At 45.5% G+C, this 15836-nt stretch overlaps 1 protein-coding gene and 1 long non-coding RNA gene across 2 annotated transcripts in view; one reads left to right on the top strand and one right to left on the bottom strand.

The window, feature by feature from the left end:
- Positions 1–11200, top strand: part of LOC107182461 — a 25359-nt gene extending 14159 nt beyond the window's left edge. The window contains exons 2-3 of the long non-coding RNA XR_001513177.1: positions 10320–10429; positions 10570–11200. This is a non-coding gene — a long non-coding RNA (uncharacterized LOC107182461). The remainder of the gene's footprint in view (positions 1–10319; positions 10430–10569) is intronic.
- LOC102756659 (chromosome unknown open reading frame, human C16orf45) overlaps positions 1–15836 on the bottom strand; it is a 99610-nt gene that overhangs the window by 8419 nt on the left and 75355 nt on the right. Inside the window, exon 3 of the mRNA XM_006759684.2 lies at positions 2079–2152. Coding sequence (XP_006759747.1) covers positions 2079–2152 — 74 coding nt within the window. The remainder of the gene's footprint in view (positions 1–2078; positions 2153–15836) is intronic.

Here is a 15836-nt window from a genome sequence, read left to right as displayed (position 1 = left end):
GCTATAAAATGAGAAAGTTGAACTGACCCGGTAGCTCTCAACCCTGGCTGCTTATCACGATCGTGAGAAGGATTTAAAAAATGATTAATGCTAGAGCCCCATACGAATCAAATCGGAATTCCAAGTGGGTCATGTCTGGATTTGGCTATATCCCCCCTCATTCTTTTACTGTTTTATGTTTGACATTTTACTTTTTGTGGTGATTGTTTTATTGAGATATAAGTCACATACCATACAATTCACCCTTTCAAAGTACTATTCAGTTATGCAACCATCATCACAATTAATGTTAGAACATTTTAATCACCTGCAAAAAATATCTCCGTACTCATTAGCTGTCACCCCCCTTTCCGTTAGGACTGTTGACTCGCTCGCATATTCCCAGGGCCTGCCTGCACAGGGCCTGGCACCTAGTGCATGCTCATTCGAGGATGGCATCTGAAAGTTCTGCTATGATTGCAGACACTACGGTCAGAACAAGAGTGTGTTGAGTGCTCCTACCTTTGCATTTGTGATCCCGTGTTACGTCATGGCACAGTCACAGCAACGATGTGAGGGTGGCCTTATTGGTCTTATTTTACAAATAAGGAATTTAAAGGCTCAGAGAAATTAAGTTGCTCCATGAAGATCATCTAGCTGGTCATCCTGGATTCAAACCCGGATCACTGTACTCTAAAGTAGTGGTTCTTAGGCAAGAGTCAATTTTCCCAACCCTCCAACCTCCTTCCCCCCCATACCACATCTAGAAACATTTGGGGTTGTTGCAACTGGGAGGGAAGGGAATGCTATTGATGTGCAGTAGACAGAGGCCAGGGATGCTGCTAAATTCTACAACACATAGGACAGCCCCCTGTCCCAGCAGAGACTTACCCAGCCCCAAATGTCCCTCGTGCTGAGGCATTTAGAGCAATGCCCTGTTCTAAAGTGAGTTGTGCTGCATCTCTAGCTCGATAATAGGTATCCACTGGATGTCAGGATGCCTCTTGTACTAACTTGTGAGCTCCTTCAAGTAGGACATCGTTGTTTGTCCATCACTGCATGCCTAGCACCTGGCAGCAATGCAGCCTCTTGAGACACAGGTACTTCGTGGACAGAATGGCAAAAACATTCGAGTCAACGACAGTGGGGGATGCTGGTCCTTGCCAAAACCAAGGCAAGGTTCATGAGACAGACTTGTGTTTGTTCCTTCAATAAAACCTTCCTCTTAACACCTACCAGGCCCTCATTCCTGCCCTCAAGGTGTATGGAGTCTACAGGGGGACATATATGAGTCAACAGGAAATTATTTGGTGAGGACTTTGAAGAGAATAACCCCTTGGAGGGCACCTAGCCCATCCTGGACGGGCAGGAAAGGCTTTCTTGGGAGAAGGGGCCAAATTAGCTGTGACCTGAAGGATGGATAAAAATGTGTTTGGTTAATATAGTAATAATAATAATAATGGTAATAATTTATTAAGCATTTACTATAGGATGGGAACTATGCTAAGCACTTTATGTTTTTTTTCCTTCATCAATTCCACAACCTATGAGGTAAATACCACTACTGTCTCAGTTTACAGATGAAGAAATTGAGTTTTAGTGAAGTAACTGAACTTGCCCAAGGTCGTGTCATTAATAAGTGATAGATCTAGATGTGACTCCAAAGTCAGCTTGTAACCACCATACTCTACGTGTTCCCAAGCAGGATAATAACAGTGATAATTGCTAAAAACTCACTGGACTCTTACTTTGGACCAAGTATCAAGCTAAGCACACGGCTTGCATGGTTTCATTTATCACAATGAGATTTATACCCAGTGAGTTAGGTACTACTATTACTATGACCACCCCATTTTCAAAGGAGAAGAAATTGAGCCTCCGAGAGGTAAAGTGACTTGCCGAAGGTCAAGGCCGTGGCCAGGATTAGGACTTGAACTGGACCTTCCTGACAGAGTTGTGTTTGAATCACAGGACCAGGGAGCACTGCATTGCAAGAATGTGGTTGTGTTAGGAGACCAGATGAACACCGTCTTCCAGCCCGAGGGAGTACAGGTGGGGCAGGCTGGGGGCTCTGAGCAGCTGGAGTCCCAGATGGTTACCTGGGATGGCGACCAAGTTCTGCAGCTCCTGCTTCAGGTCCATGATGTCGTTGCACAGCTGAATGTCATCCATCCTGGGGAAACAGAACACCGCCGTCAGCAGGTTACATTGAAAAGCATTCTACACCCTGAGCGCCTCCTCAATTTCAACAAAGAGAACTTGTGGGAAGGGGTGGCCTTTGTAAAGGCCACACATGCTCTTTGTAGAAGTTTTCCCCCAAAAGAAGAAAAATAAAGGTTGCCCGATATCTCACTATTTAGAGATGATCAGTCACCATGAATAACAGCTTGCTAGTGTTCCTCTCAGTCTTCATGCGCCAGCTTCTGTTTGCTTGTATGAGCAAGCTCATGTGGCAGGTTCAGTGTATTCTTTTATCATTTTGTTGTTAAAATGTTTAAACATTACAGAAATTCACAACATAGATAAAATCTCACTCTATCCTTTAGAGGAAACTATTTTCAACAATTTTGCATATATTCCTCCAGATTAAAAAAAATGTTTATGCTTATACTATCATATAGCATATTGATATATACAAACACATGTCACAATTTTCTAAAATTTAATGATATATCTTGGGCATCTTTTCACATCAGTACATGCAAATCTTCTCACTTGTAATGGCTGTATACTATTCCATTGTGTTGCTATACAGTGATTTATTTAACTCTTTCCATATACATAGACATCTGGGTGGTTTCCTGATACATTTCTAGGATAAATTCCTAAAAAAATAAACTCCTAGAAATGTAATTGCTGAGTCAAATATCATGAACATGTGCATTTTAATAGCAATTTTCAAACTGTCTACCAACAGTGTGAAAGGATGTTCACTCCCATAGTCTCAGTAATCAGGTTGCATGGACAATTTGCATATGTAGTGTGTGTGTGTTACAATATTAACTCATCTTATGGTAAACAATATTTGTAATGGCTGCCTGGAATTTCACCGAGTAGATTTATCAGGTCTGTTTTCATTATGCCTGTATCTTAATTACTTAAGTGGGGTTTTCCGGTTATTTATGCTATTTTAGTCACTGTAAGATGAACATGGATCCACATAGGCTTCTTCTTCAGGTTGGATTATTTGGTGCGTGTGTGATGGGGGCTATAGAATCTCTGAATTGGAACGACTGAGTACAAAAGGTTTGGCATGTTTGGGGCCATTGATACATATTATCAAACCGCCTCCCCTTGAAGGAGGTGTGTGTGTGTGGGGGGGGCGGTATATGCCTTTATTCTGCAAGTTTTTATTGAGCATTTACTATGTCTGCCACTGTCATAGGCTCCAGGAATACAGTAGTTTCTCCTGCCCTCATGAGCTGAAATTTAGGCAGAGGAGACAGTGGGTAAACAAAAACAAATGCTATGAAGAATAAAGCAAGAGAGGGGATGGAGTGGGCAGTTTGGACATAGCATCCTACCGTCCCAGGAAGAGACAGAGCAAAGTATTAATATTCTCAAAGGGCTCAACTGTGCCCACACAGCATATGAGGGTGGGGCCAGGACGAGAAATTAATCCGAGTCCACTGATCCGCCTCCTTCTGCAGCATCTTGGCCAAGAACTGGCCTGTTGCCTCCACAGTGTCATCCACAGAACAGCTCAGGGCCTCTGCCCTATGCTGGTCAAGCATTGCCCATGTTACCCTTTTTAATCCCAGCATCCCAGCTTTCAGGACAAGAGGCAAGACCATCTCACGTTAGCCCGTGTCTCCTGTTGCCAGAGGCACTCCAACCATTTGTCAGGCCCTCTCCTGGAATGTCCTGGCAGGTGGCAGCTGCCTCGAATGATCTTGGGGAATTGCCAGAAGGGTACAAACTGTGCCCATTGGTTCCTATCAGCGATTGTGCAACTAGTGGAGCTCCTGGGCCCTTTTTCACAGCAACTATGCATATCAGGTTACATCAGTGGTTCTTAATGGGGACAATTTTAGTCCCCAGGGACATCTGACAATATCTGGAGACATATTTGGTTGTTATAACTGGGTGTGTGTCGGGGAGGGGGAGGGGGATGCTACTGGCATCTAGTAGGTAGAGTCCCAGGATGCTGCTCAGTACCCTGCAATGGGCAGGGCAGCCCCCCTCAATAGAGAATTATCTGAGCCAAAATGTCAATCATGCTGAAGTTGAGAAATCTAGGGTTGCACCATGGAATTGACACAGGTCCTGATCGATCATTTCTCAGAGATCAGAGAAGGGAAGATGGCGAAAGGAACTAAAGAGAGACAGGCAGTGGTTAGAGGCAAAAGTACTGACACCAAACAGCTCAAGGCGGGGGCCGGGGGAGGCATGTATCAGTGATTTAGCGTCTCTGTGTTTCTTTCCTCTTATTTAAAATAGAAATTTTAATAGTACTTCTCCCTAGGATTATATGCACATCAAGCATTGCGCACGTGCCTGGGACACACATAGTAAAATGCTTGGTAACTGTTATTATCATCAGTTGTTAGAAAGAAAGAAACGGGGAGAAAAAGAGAGAAAATGCTGCTGCACAAGCAGTTTATTTGACAAACGGAGCTAACAGGCTCGACCTTAAAAAAAACCCACAAAACCTTGATTGATTCTTTTTCTCTATGAAAGTTTTAAAATAACATTCCATCTGATCATAGAACAGATCCCTGATACTGTAGAAATTTTGGGGGGGGAAAAACAAACAAGTATGAAGAAGGAACCTAAAATTATGCCTAACCCTGACCCATGTGCACCCAGAGGTCACTGTTCACTCCAAGTATTTTGGTGTATTTCACACCAATTATTTTCATGCCTGTAGCCCAGGTGTAGCGGACATGTGCCTTGGGTGGCCTTAGTCCATCTCTAAACTGCACTCAGCATGAGTTTGAGTCCTCCCAAACACATCCAAATCCAGCACACATTAACAAGTGAAGCGGAGTTCTGACGTTCTCACAGGGAGTCATGCTGAGAACTCCATAAATCCCTGCAGCACTGTGGTTTTCCTCAACTCTCCCTCTTGCTGCCAGCTTCCCATCTCTTTTCTTTCTCTCTCCTCTTCCAAAGGCCTCATAGTCAGCTTTGAGGAAGGTCAGCTTTGGTCTTCGACTTACAAACCCCAGTTGGCAAAAGCAAAGATTAGTGGTTCCTGAACATTTCCGCAGGAAAGGAGCATGTCCTCCCCCTGCCTCCTCCCTCCAACACACACACACACGGCTTCCATGTACTTCATAAGATTGCATGACATATGCACACACATTCTCTCACACACACACACACACACACACACACACACACACACTCCAAGCTGTCTATCAGAGCATTCCGCTAATGAAAAATCAGGTCATTTTCTGGAAGATGGAAAGATGGGTTTCACCACCAAAGGAGATAAAAAGTCAATGTTTATTGAACATGTACTAGGCACTGGTCATTTGTCCTCAGCACTTTCCATGCATAAACTCATCTAAATCTTCATGGCAGTCCTGTGAAAGAGGTATTGTTTTTTATTTCCATTTTATAGAAGATAAAATAAAAGTTAAGCAATGTGCCCAAAGTCCCACACTGGTAAGTGGATGTTGGGATTTAGCCCAAGTGTGTGCCCTTGATCACTTCCCCATGGGGTCTCCCCCCACTTGGCTGTATGAGTTGCCGCCGACATGGTTGGTTGCCCACATAACTGGCCTTCCTATTCCGAGAGCCCTGACTTGTTTAGGAGGCAGTGTCTACCTCCCTTGATGGAAGCCAGTTATCTTAGTCTGTTCAGGCTGCTATAACAAAATACCATAGGTTGGGTGGCTAAACAACAGTCATTGATATCTCAGATCTGAAGGGCTGGGAAGTTCAAGATCAAGGTGTTAGTTGTATTGGTTCCTGGTGAGGACTCTTCTTCCTGATGTGCAGATCACCACCTTCTTGCTATATCCTCACATGCTGGAGAACGAGATCGCTCGTCTCTCCTAAAAGGACACTAATCTCATTCACAAGGGCTTTGCTCTCGTAACTTATCACCTCTCAAAGGCCCCACTTCCTGCCCTGGCCAGGTCGCTAAGGTGGTTGGGGCATCGTCCCATACACCAAAATGTTGAGGGTTTAATTCCTGGTCAGGGCACATATGGGAGGTACCAATTAATGTTTCTCTCTCTCCCTCTTTCTCTCTCTCTCCCTCTTTCTCTCTCTCTCTCTCTCTCTCTCTCTCTCTCTCTCTCTCTCCTCCCTCCCTTCCACTCTCTAAAAAAAGCAATGAATAAAATATAATATCCTCAGGTGAGGATTAACAAAAACAAAAAGAAAGAAAATGACATAGTTGGAAGCCTAGTGGAGACCAGCAGAGACCATGACGTGAAAGCTGAAGCAGACTGACAGGGGAAAGGAGTGACTTTTTAACATTTATTTGGATCCTTCCTTTATCATTTGTGGATGCGGGGGACATCTTGGGACGGCTGGGAAGAAGAAATGCCTGATCACAGAGATGGAGCATTGGTCTGTGATGTGAAGCCTGGATCTGAGTCCAAGTCCTACCACAGACCTCCTCTATGACTAAAAGAAAAACTCTGATTTTCTATACACTCTGCACACCTGACACCAAATTGTGGGTTTTTCCACACCAAGCAATTCTCCAGTTCTCAGTGGACACCCTGCCCAGAGTTAGCACAGACCGGTTAAGGACTCAGGCCTACTTCAGATGCCAATCAAAAGTCCGGGCCACCAATATTTCCAACCAACTCACTATGAACTGGTGTTTCCAGGAACCCCTCTTCAGGTTCTATAATTTGCTAGAACTGCTCACAAAACTTAGGAAAACATTTACCTGCATTCACTAATCCTACATAATAAAAGCCTAATATGCTAAGTGTCCAACAGTTCATTTGATCGTTCAACCAGTCGCTGTGATGCACACTGACCACCAGGGGGCAGACACTCTGGTAGGTTAGCTTGCTGCTGGGGTCCAGCCAATGGGGACTGGGCAAGACGGGCTGGACATGTCCTGGAGCCAACCTCTCGTGGTCCCTCCCCTTTGTCTGCAGAGGGAGCAGAGTCCCTTCATTGCAATGAGGATGTCAGAGAGCCAGTTTTGGCCCAATCCCTGCAGGCCAGGCCAAGGGACCCCACTGGTGCACGAATCTGTGCACCAGGCCTCTCATTTATTATAAAGGATACTAGAGGCCCAGTGCACAAAATTTGTGCATGGGTAGGGTCTCTAGCTGCTGGCTGCAGGCCGGGGCCTCCCTTCCCCCGGCTGCCTGCTGCTGCTGCTGCCGGCCAGGGCCTCCGTTCGCACCCACCTTGGCCTGGCACCACCCGCTCACCTGCTCCACCATTCCACCACAGTCCCGCTCTCATAGGGGCCCATCAGGCCAGCAGCACCTCCACTGCCATCCACTGCCAGCACCACATCACCAACGCCCTCCATGTTCTGCGCCACCCCCTGGTGGTCAGCGCACGTCTAACTCCTGGTCGGTCAAACTCCCGCCAGTGGGGACAATTTGCACATTAGCCTTTTATTATATAGGATTACAAAGGATACAGATGAACAGCCCCATGGGAAGGAACATAGGGCAAGGTATGGGGGAGGGGTGTGGGGCCTCACGTCCTCTCCCAAAACCTTCCCAACACATCCACGTGTTCACCAATGTGGACACTTTCCAAACATTGTATTTTAGGCATTTTTATGAGGTTACATCACATAGGCATGATGATTATTAACTCAATCTCTAGCCCCTCTTCCCTCACCAAGAATGGGGGATGAGGCTGTAAGTTCCAAGCTTCTAATTATGTCTTGGTCTTTCTGGTGACCAGACCCCATCCTGAACCTGTCTGGGGCCCCATCCATCTCATTAGCACACAAAAAGACACTCTGACCACTCTGGAAATTCCCAGGGTCTTAGAAGCTCTGGTGTCAGGAGCGGGAGTCAGAGAACAAGTAGAATAAAAGATGTTCTGAGCGTCCTTATCTCTCAGGAAATTACTAGAGTTTCAGGAGCTTTTAGCCAGGAACTGGGGGCAAAGAGCAAATATATTTCTTATTATACCACAATAACTTTGAGCAAGCTATTCCCCTCCCCAGACCTCTGCTTCCTCATGTATAAAATGAGGGGTTTCAATGATCTCTGGAGCCCTGTTCGGTTAGTGCATAGAGGAATTTTTAAAATGCTTTAGAGCCCGTCAAATGCGATCTCAGTTCCACCGTTAATCGGCTGTACAACTTGGGCAAGCTCTACACTGCTCTAGGTCTCACTGTGGGCAGGAATAATACCTTTGCTTGGGGTGATATGAAAATGGCATAAGCTTATGTGTAGGGAGCAGGCAGTCCTGAGCTTGGTACATACATAGCAGGTACACAGGAAAGGCTACTTCTGTCCACCCCTCCGCCCTGGGTAAGGAGGTGAGTCACTGAGCTGTCAGCTGGCAGACACTCCTGAAAAATATTACCCAACATTCCCACGTCAAAGGATTAGTCTCATGTACTATTTCAATTTCCTGAACCCTAATGGCACTGAGATGATGAGTGTGTGCATTTGTTTAGTCTCCTTGGATTAATGAGCTTAAACGCGCTTCCTGAGGGAGAGTAAGTGTTGAGACAGCCCCAGGGAGCCCGTGAGCTCAGCCATCTCTCAGCATGATGTTGGGGACCCTGAGCTCAGGTGACTCATCCCTGAAAGGGACACCTTTGTGATGCGTCGCTGGAGACCATGCTGCCTATTTCTCCCTGTGGCGTGATTATGGTCTGTGCGTTAACCGGCTTCTCCTTTGGTTGTAAGCAGACCCTCATGCCTGGATGTGACACTGTTCCCCAAAGCATGTCACCTCCCTCAAGCACAGATTGCTCCTCTCTGCCAGGGGTTTTCTATACTGACTCTGTTTTGACTCATCCTAGAAAGAAAATTACTAGCAATGAAAAACTCATCAAGCTGAGCACTTGGGGTTTCTGCCTTTTCCTGTGTGTATGTTACATGTCAATTACAATTTCACCTGAAAAAATTACCAACAAAATATTGTTTAGGGTTGTTTTAAACTTAAAAGGACCCTAGCTTGTTTTGATCAGTGGTTAGAGGATCAGCCCTCAGATGGAAGGGTCTAGGGTTCGATTCCCATCAAAGGCACGTACTTCGGTTGCAGGCTCCATCCCTGGCCCCGTCAGGTGTGGGAGGCAAACCAATTGATGTGTCTCTCTCATATCAATATTTCCCTCTCTCTGGCTCTCCCCTTCCCTTCCACTCTTTCTAAAAAATCAATGGAAAAAATATCCTCAGGTGAGAATTAACAAAATAAATAAGACTAAAAGGGAACTTTTAGTCTTTTCAAAATTATATAACTACTGGAAGCCCAGTACACGAAATCGCGCAGCCCCGCCCACCCACGCACGCCTTGCCACACTTGCAGCCCTGCCCACCTGCGCCGGTCTTTGGTCATTATGGCGTTAGGGCCACTGAGTTTTTATAATATAGATTATATAAATATGACCTCCCTGTAAAAAGGTCAAATAATACAGAAGTATAATCGTAGCTGCCATTTATTGTTTTTATACTATTAGTGCCTGGCTCGGGCCAAGCATTTTACATAAATCATCTCAATTAACTCTCAAAGCAAACCTGTGAGGTGGGTATTATTATTATCATTATTATTATTAGTATTAGAGGCCTGATGCACAAAATTCATGCAAGAGTAGGCCTTCCTTCCCCCAGCTGCCGGCATCAGCTTCCCTCTGGCCACCGGCAGGCACCTGGGACCTGGGCTTCCCTTGCAGCCCTGGCTTCGTCCAGAAGGACATCCGGTCTAATGAGCATATTATGCTTTTATTATTATAGATCCCTCAGATGGTGTCAGGAACTTGCTCAGGTCACAGAGTGATAGGAACTTGAACCCCGGCAGTCTGATCTCTCAACTGGGAATATGAGTCCCACGTGGTAGTTGGAGTTCAGGAACGATGGAAATCAGAGTAATTTGGGGGAAAGCTTTTCAGCTCTGGGCGCCATTTACAGGAGGGGCACAATCTGGATGGTCAGGGAAAAGGGTCCCTCACACTCCAGTAGAGGGGGCAGTTGAGTCAAACACCGACTGTAGAAAGGGGGGTGGTATCCCGGGTGTTTGACAGAGACGAGACGAGCCAAATAGGACGTGTTGATGACATACAAGTCTGGGTTCTGAAGAACTTAACATGGAAGCCCTCTTAGGTTCTAGAGTGAGAGCACGGCACCATGTGTCTATGAAAGCCAATTTGGCAGACATAGTGATCATTATGTGTGCACCAAGGAGAAAGAAAGAACGTCCTCATTCTGAATTTCTGTTTCAAGAGCTCACTGCACTTCCTGGAAGACGGGCTTTCTCATGAATTTTCGGCAGGACTGATAAATTATGGCCCACAGCCCAAATCTGGTGCCTGCTTTGTTATACAATCCACAAGGTAAGACTGGTTTTTGCATTTTTAAGTGGTTGGGGGGTGGGGGAATCAAAAGAAAAATGACATTTCGGGATACATTAAAATTATATGAAATTCAAAGTTCAGTGTCTATAAATATGGTGTGTTGTGTTTTTTTAACACAGCCATGCCCACTCATTTACGTTTTGTCTTTGGCTGCTTTTGCGCTACGACAGCAGAACTGAGCAATTGTGACATAGACCGTGTGGCCTGCAAAATCTAAACTTGTTACTAGCTAGCCTTTTATAGAAAAATTTTGTGGGGTCCTGACCTTCAGAGAGAACCATGGGAAGTAATTAGAGACTGACGAAATTGCTAGAGATGGAAGAACTCTCGTCTTCCAAGGATGAAGAAATGAATGTCCAGAGAGGGGAATATTAATCTTTGATTCATTGATTTACTGACTCATCCAATAAATCAATGATTCAGAAAACACTTATTGAGAGCCTAATGTGTGTCAGGCTTCCTGACTCAATTTTCACTTCCAAGAGACACCAGGATTCGAGGCCAGCTACCAAGGCCACATGGCCGAGGCGGCAGGGCTCTCAGTGCCCTGCAGCTTTGACCAGAGGTCCAGAGCCCACTCCCACCTTCTTCTCTGGGTTCCAGCTGGGAGTTGGACTGTGCCCAGTGCATATAAAGTTGGCCAACAGATTTCCTGCAGACACCTGCTGATGCAATCTGGAGTTTCCACAACAGCATTTGTCCTTCACACCCTTCGCTTCACTGAAGGAGATATTAAATTTTGTGACTTCATGTCTTAGTTTCTACTTTTATCCCCCAATCGCTTGCCAAGATGGTGCCTACACTGAGACATATAAGTTATCCCATTGGATGGCTCAGCAAGCTCTGAAGGAGAGAGAGGGTCTGGCCCTGGGTTTCCCTAAACCTAGCCCCGAGGCCCTGGGCTGAGTGACCGGAAAAAAATTAAAGATGTGGGCAAAGATTAGGCTCTAAACAGGTGAGAGAGAGGGGACCACTGGGAGAAAGAAAAAGGAGGAGGGAGAGAGGAGGAGGGAGAGGGGGAAGATAGGGAGGAGAGGGGATGGGAGGGGAAACAAAAGGAATATCCAGTAAAGTGCATTGGTTACATACATAATTTTCCAACTATACAAGGAAAAACTCAACAACTATTAAAGGTCTTGCTGGCCAGCTTTCAATATTTTCTCAAAAGACAGTTGAGAAATGTAGAAAATATAATTGAGAGTAACATAAAATTGAGAAAATACAGCCAACACAGACTGGGTGAGGTAAGACACTAAGGTGCTAGGGTCGCCAGATTTGGCAAATCATAACACAGGGTGCCCAGTTAGCTTTGGATTTCAGGTAAATGTCAAGTCGTTTTTAGTATAAGGAGGCCCCCCATGCAATATTTGGAACACACTTACACTGAAAAATGATCCACTGTTTACCTGAAATGCAGATCTAACTGGGCGTCCTTTGTTTTCTCTGGCAATCCCATCAGGTGAGGGAGGCCAAAGGGAGGCCAGACTTTAAAAATCAGCCTCCTTTTCTAAACTGGCATTAGCCCAGGAGGCCTATTTTGTGCTTGGGGAGGAGGGAAGTCTACAGGCCAGAGTGGTTAGAATAATGGCCAATCTCCTACCTTATTCCTCTCCATTTCCACTGGAGAGCCCTCTGTCCATGAGTTTCTAGAGATGTGGGGGTTTGAGAAAACGGCAATGAAAAGCCCCAAGGAGAATTAACAAAAATGGCCAGCGAAGTGATGGGAGTAGAAAATTGGAGACAATTTGGAAACATATGTCGAGGGGTTTGAAAACATTTAAACTCTTTAGTGATTCCCATTTCTAGGATCTCATCCGAAGGAGATAATTAGGGTACCATAAAGACTTAGCTATGATTATGTGCAATACAGCCGAGCTTGCAATAGCAAAAAGCTGGAAGCGACCAAAATGTTCAACAATAGAAGGGGATTGCTTAAATAAATTATGGTATGTAGGCATAATGGAATTTCACATTAAAATGATATGCAGAAGAGATGTTATTGATATTTTTAAAAACTGGTTTAAGAAATATTGATCCAATTTTGCAAAGTACATATACGTAGAAAAAAAAAAGATAGCAAGACTCCATTCAAAATGTTACAGTGATTATTGTGAAGAAATTTTTATTTCCTTCATTTGCTCTCTGTGTTTAAATTTTTTTTTTATCATATGCATGTATTACCTGGATAACTTTTTAAAGTTTTTGTCTTGTTTTTAATATATTTTATTGATTTTTTACAGAGAGGAAGGGGGAGGGATAGAGAATTAGAAACATCAATGAGAGAGAAACATCAAACAGCTGCCTCCTGCACATCCTACTGGGGATGTGTCCCTAACCAAGGTACATGCCCTTGACTGGAATTGAAGCTGGGACCCTTCAGTCTGCAGGCTGACGCTCTATCCACTGAGCAAAACCAGTTAGGGCTAAAATTTTCTGTTTTAAATTACGATGGGCCACCCCTTTTGTGAAAAATATCCACCTGTCCGAATTCAAATAACAGACCCCGAGACAGAAGTATGGCGAAAACGAGACTTTTAATATGTTCTCAAGGAGGAGTGTCTGCCCTGAGCACAGCCTATTTACCCTGTCCCTCCTCCGGTTCCTCATTGGCTGAGTACGATGGGATCACCTGTGTCCTCATAGGTCACCTAGGCTTTATTGTCTCCTATTGGGCAATGGGCTAAGGCCTTTTCTAGTTGCCTCCACCTCCCCCTACCAAGTTGAGACCGGCACCTTGGGGGTTTCCACCATGATGCTCGCTCACACCCACAGTTCTTTGTTCTTATAGCCTCTTCCCTCCTCCCTACATTCTGCTTGCCCTGGGGAAATTCAGTAACCGTTCCCATTCGAAGTTGACTGTGCTGGAGATGGATCACAGAGCCTATTTCCCACCCTTTCCTCAGAGGCAAACACAACCAGTCTTGGGTGACAACAGCTCCAACAGAAGCCCCTCCTTGCCCTGGTCTCGGCGGCCTCATCTCTAGCCACAGAGCTCACCTTTGAGCTAGCAACCCATCTGCATGCTTGTGTGAATCCTGACCTGCATCCCTCAAGCCTTGGCTCCCTTCAACTCCCTTTCCCACCCCAGGACATCTCTGTCTCCTATGCATCTTTCAAGACAACCTCAGCACCCACTCTGGAGCCTCCCTGCTGCTCCCAGCCTGGATCAGCTCCTCTGCCTTCATGCTGCCCCAGCCCCCGGGGCCATCCCACAGCTCAGCCTCCTGACAATCATCGAGGCACTTGTGTCTCTCCCTAAATAGACTGTGTACCCTTTAAGGGACTTTGACTCTTCCCTCTGTGGTTCGCGCTGTCATCCATGCCTGACACATGGCAGAAAGCAAGTGATGAAGAAAGGAAGACAAGCTGGCAGGCGGGCAAAGAGGAGTACACGCAGTCCTGGATTTTTATTGAAACAAGGCCTCATGACTACAAGTGCATGTGGAAAATTTTCAAATCCTATGATAGAGGCCCCACAAGGGCAATAGTATCAATCAAAGGCAGTGAGTCACCCCCCAGAGAAATCCAATTAAACATTGCAATTCAAGTGATCCTGCTTGGCATGCTACTCTCAATACAGTTTCTATTCTGAGCTCTCTCAGCATTTGGGCCCTTCTGTGCCTTCCATTCTCCACTACCTGCTGAGTTCCTGCCAGTGGGATGTCTCCTCTCCCAAACCTTCCCTCCCTGCCCCCACATCCATCTCTCTCTCCCATGCTGATACCAACAAAAGCATTCATTTGAGCACTGGGCCTAGTACTATCTCACTTAATTCTACAATCTATAGGGCAGGTTAGGTAGAAAACTGGTTAACAGCCCCCAGGGCAATAAAACCATAGGGCTAGCTTTTCTACTGAACAAAAACTAAAATTATGGAAACCCATGAATTTGTAGTTGGCTAGACAGAAGTGGGGGTGGCCCAGAACTTGAAATTGGCATCTGAATTGAAGGCAGTTTTGTGGGAGTGAGCCCTGAAACTTGCAAGATCAGACCCTAACTCCAAGTAGATAGTGTCAGAATTGAATTGAATTATTGGATATCCAGTTGGTGTCATGAATCAGAGCACTGGTGTGGAAAAGCAACACATATTCGGTGTCAGAAGAAAACCACGTTTGGTGTCAGAAGGAGTGATAAAGTCCATTTGTATATTGGAACACACCAAATGGGGGCCACCCCAGTGACCTGGCCCACGTCATGGATCTAAACCTCAGTCAGCCTGTACTTACAGGAAACACCTGTCGAGAAAACCTAACGTACACCAATCACAATCCTCTAACTCAGCTTTGGCTAGCTTAGTTCATCCAAGAAAACAGGATCTGCTAGTCTTAGAAGGAGATCCCCAACCTCCTAGCCAAGGGGTCCTCAAACTACGGCCCACGGGCCACATGCAAATACAAATATTGTATTTGTTCCCGTTTTGTTTTTTTTACTTCAAAATAAGATATGTGCAGTGTGCATAGGAATTTGTTCATAGTTTTTTTTTTAAACTATAGTCCGGCCCTCCAACGATCTGAGGGACAGTGAACTGGCCCCCTGTTTAAAAAGTATGAGGACTCCTGTCCTAGCCTATCATGCCCTGTTTCCATGTTGCCTCTTCTAACACTCTGTAAAACTCACTCTTGCCTGAGACCCCGGAGGAAGAGTGCTCCACTAACTGTGAAACACTGTACTACCCCAATCCATGGATTGTTTTCCCTGGGATAAAGGACATCAAACTTGTTACTACATTGTTTTAGTTTTGTCATCTGATGGTGGTGTTATAAAACACTACACAAAAGAGTTTCAGAGAAGTTAAGCAATTTGCCCAAGCTCACCCAGCTAGCAAGCACCTTGGCCGGGACACCAACTCTTAAATAGGCAACGCCCTGAACCTGGATCACTGTTTGTGCTGCCTCTGGCTGTGCTGACTACCTCCCACCACCCACCAGAGATGACAGTCACCCGCCCCTTGCTCATTGTGGCTAAGTAAGTGTTTCCCCATCATTAGTCATTTGCATATGGAAATATCTGCCAGATCTTATGCCCTCTCCCTATTACTTATTCACTATTTTTCTTTACATTGACTCACTTTTCATATAAATTTTTTTTTAAATCTTTATTGTTCAGATTATTACATTTGTTCCTCTTTTTTCCCCCATAACTCCCCCCTCCACCCAGTTCCCACCCCACCCTCTGCCCTTACCCCCCCACTCTCCTCATCCATAGGTGTACGCTTTTTGTTGCTGGGTCATACACATGGAAAATGTAGCTATTTCCATCCACGATGTGTCCCTGTGTTCGGCCACACAGGACTGTCTCAGCCTCACAGGGACTGTTGCAGCCTCACAGGGACCATCTCAGCCTTACATGGGCTGTCGCAGCCTCCCAGGGACCGTCTCAGCCTCAC

Source organism: Myotis davidii, unplaced genomic scaffold, assembly GCF_000327345.1.
Source record: "Myotis davidii unplaced genomic scaffold, ASM32734v1 scaffold1115, whole genome shotgun sequence".
NCBI classification, from domain to species: Eukaryota; Metazoa; Chordata; class Mammalia; order Chiroptera; family Vespertilionidae; genus Myotis; species Myotis davidii.
Note: the sequence above shows the minus strand (reverse complement) of the source record. Positions and strands in the feature narration are given on the sequence as shown.